This window comes from Corvus brachyrhynchos, unplaced genomic scaffold (assembly GCF_000691975.1).
Source record: "Corvus brachyrhynchos isolate BGI_N302 unplaced genomic scaffold, ASM69197v1 scaffold46, whole genome shotgun sequence".
NCBI classification, from domain to species: domain Eukaryota; kingdom Metazoa; phylum Chordata; class Aves; order Passeriformes; family Corvidae; genus Corvus; species Corvus brachyrhynchos.
The window spans coordinates 4993324-4995942 of NW_008238838.1; the positions used below are offsets into that span (position 1 = coordinate 4993324).

General features: G+C 65.8%; 1 protein-coding gene across 1 annotated transcript in view; it reads left to right on the top strand.

The window, feature by feature from the left end:
* The first annotated feature begins 6 nt into the window (after positions 1-6).
* The window catches only part of USP2 (ubiquitin specific peptidase 2), a 5385-nt gene continuing 2772 nt past the window's right edge, over positions 7-2619 (top strand). The window contains exon 1 of the mRNA XM_017738363.1: positions 7-489. Coding sequence (XP_017593852.1) covers positions 25-489 — 465 coding nt within the window. The 5' untranslated portion in view covers positions 7-24. The remainder of the gene's footprint in view (positions 490-2619) is intronic.

Below are 2619 nucleotides of genomic sequence, written 5' to 3' on the forward strand. Positions count from 1 at the left end.
CCTGCGGTGCCCGCCGGGGCCATCATGAGGGACTCCTACACGGTGACGCTGCCCGAGGAGCCCCCCGCGCTCCCCGACCTTCACAAGGACCTGCGGCCCCGCACCTCCATGCCAGGGTCCCTGCTGGTCTCCACCTTCGTCGGGCTCGTCCTCAACAAGACCAAGGTACGAGATGCCCGCAGCCGCCGGCCCCCGGCTGGGGGGCAGGGAAGGGGGCACCCCCTGCCCTCCCTGGGGAGCGTGGGATGCCCTGTGCCATCCCCCGTGCCCGAGGATGTGATGCCTGGGGTGGGTGTCCTCCCGGCTGCCCGTGGGGACAGCGTGTCCCGGTGTCCCACAGGATGGCAGGGGGCAGGTGAACTGCACGTGTCAGGACACCTGGGTTCCTCTCCCAGCCCTGCCCTTGCGGTGACCTTGGCCAGGTCCCCGTGTCCCACCGCAAGGAAGGGTCTGCTGGCCACGCTGAGCCCCTTGGCAGCGTCACCGGAGTGAACTTGGCTCTCCCCAGAGCCACGGTGCTGGGGCAGATCTCTCCTGCAGGGATGGCAGAGCAAGGGGCAAAGAGGGCAGGGTCTGGTCACTTATGTAAGTCTGGCTGCTCCAGCTCTCCTGCTGCCCCAACAGGCACTTGCCACGCGGACCTGGATGGGGCAGGACAGTCCGGATCATGTCCCTTGTCCCCATCGCCTGTCCCTTGTCCCCATCCTGCAGTGCAGCCTCGGGGAGTCCCTAGCCGCGCCGCGTGAGCCAGCTCTCCTTCACCGCCTCTGAGCATGTCGTGTCCTAGATAAAGCCCTGTACGGGAGAGGGGGATTAGCTGGAGTTGAGTCACCCAGGGGAGGGAAATCCAGGGGGGGAAGTAACACCTCGGTGCACACAGGGCTTGTGCCACACTAGGGGAGCACCTGACACCCCGTCCTCAGCTCCAGCCCTCCCCAGGGGTTGTTCCAGGCTCTGGGAGGGCAGCCTAGGACCTGGCTGTGGGGGAATGCAGGATCTGTGGGGAGGTTTGCACCCACATGGGCAGGACTGTCCGGTCCCTCCTGCACACGGCGGGAGCTGCCCAACCAGGGCAACTGGATGAGCAGTGTCCTGCTGGGGATGGCTGGGGCACACTGGGGCACTCCCAGGGGTTGCTGCTCACCCCTGGCACTGTGACCTTCCCTGGGATAGGTGTGGGGACATGAGCAAGGCCTTGGGGTTCAGATCCTCCAAGGGATGGATGTAAGGTGTTGGGACACAGGCCCACCTCTCCTGCTGCCATCTGCTCGGGGACCAGAGCCAGGCCAGCTCCTCCAGCCGTGGTGTAGCACTGACCTGTCACATCCTGCTGGCCCCCTGTGCCCATCAAAGCCTGTCTGCACCCAGGAAGAAGCCAGGGAGTTGCCTGGCACTTTTGGACAGTCACCCCCCGGCACTGACAGCCACAGGCAGCCACATCTGGGGACGCCCCTGTGCTCTGGGCACTGCAGGGGCACCCGATGGCACAGAGGGCACCCGGTCAGTCTGGCAGAGCCGCACGTGCCCACGCAGGGCAGCCGGGTCCCCACTGGTGCCGGTCCCTGCGGCGGTGGGTGATGCCTGTGCCGTCGCTAAGGAGCACGTGTAACTGGATCTGGGTTATTTTGGGCTGCTGTCAGGGCTGGGTGCTCAGCACCTCCCACACACACACCAGCTGCTGCTATTTCGGAGCTGCTGGGCCCCCTCCCCTCCTCTCGCCTCCTCTCCTCCTCCTCAAGCCTGGGGTGGGCAGCTAGGGTGTTTGCCTAAGGATCCTTAAATCCTGGGCATCTGGGGGAGCACAATCAGCAGGCTGACCCTGCAAGCCCTGTCAGACCCAACCCTGCTTCAGGGAGGTTCATCCTGCTGCTCCCCTGTGCAGGGAGTGTCCCCCATCTGCCCCCTGTCCTGCATGCTGGGAGAGGGGTGGTGGCACCCCTAAACCCCTCTGTGCTCTCGGTCTCTCCAGCAAAGAGTAGTGATGCCTCCTGGCCCCAGCGCCCAGCTGCCCATGCCCATCTTTGCTTTTCCCAGCTCAGGGAGCACCTGGATCACCTGGAATTGCCACCCCGTGGCACAGGTGCAGCACAGCCAGGGCAGCGAGCGGCTGGGAAGGCACCACCGGGCACACAGCCCTGTTCCCCTGTTCGCTCGCTGCCGCAGGGCTGGGCTTGCACTTTCCCAGGTGGACTTTATCCTGCAAAACAGCTGTGCCAAAGTCTGGGCTGCGCTTGTGCAGGGTGTCCTGGAGGGGATGGACACCTGGCGTGGACCAGATGGGCAGTGACAGGGCACTGTGCTCCTCCTGCAGCGTGGGGCAGGCACAGGGCACTGCCACCCCCCAGCACCCCCAGGGGAGGCAGCCCAGGCTGCCGGCCTCACCTACAATCCAGGGCATGGGGCAAAAGTGCTGCCAGGCAGAGAGAACTTTGAGCCCTGTGCATTGTCCTGGGCCAGCAGGACGGGGCAGGCCGGCCGTGGTTTGTCACCAGGCCCTTGCCCAGAGAGCTGCTCGGTGCTGGCTCTGCCCATGATGTCACAGCGGGATGGGGCCTCTGCTTGCCCCTGAGGGTCTGCTCCACCGGCAGGGCTGTGGGGCCATGGGCGCGCGGGGAGCGG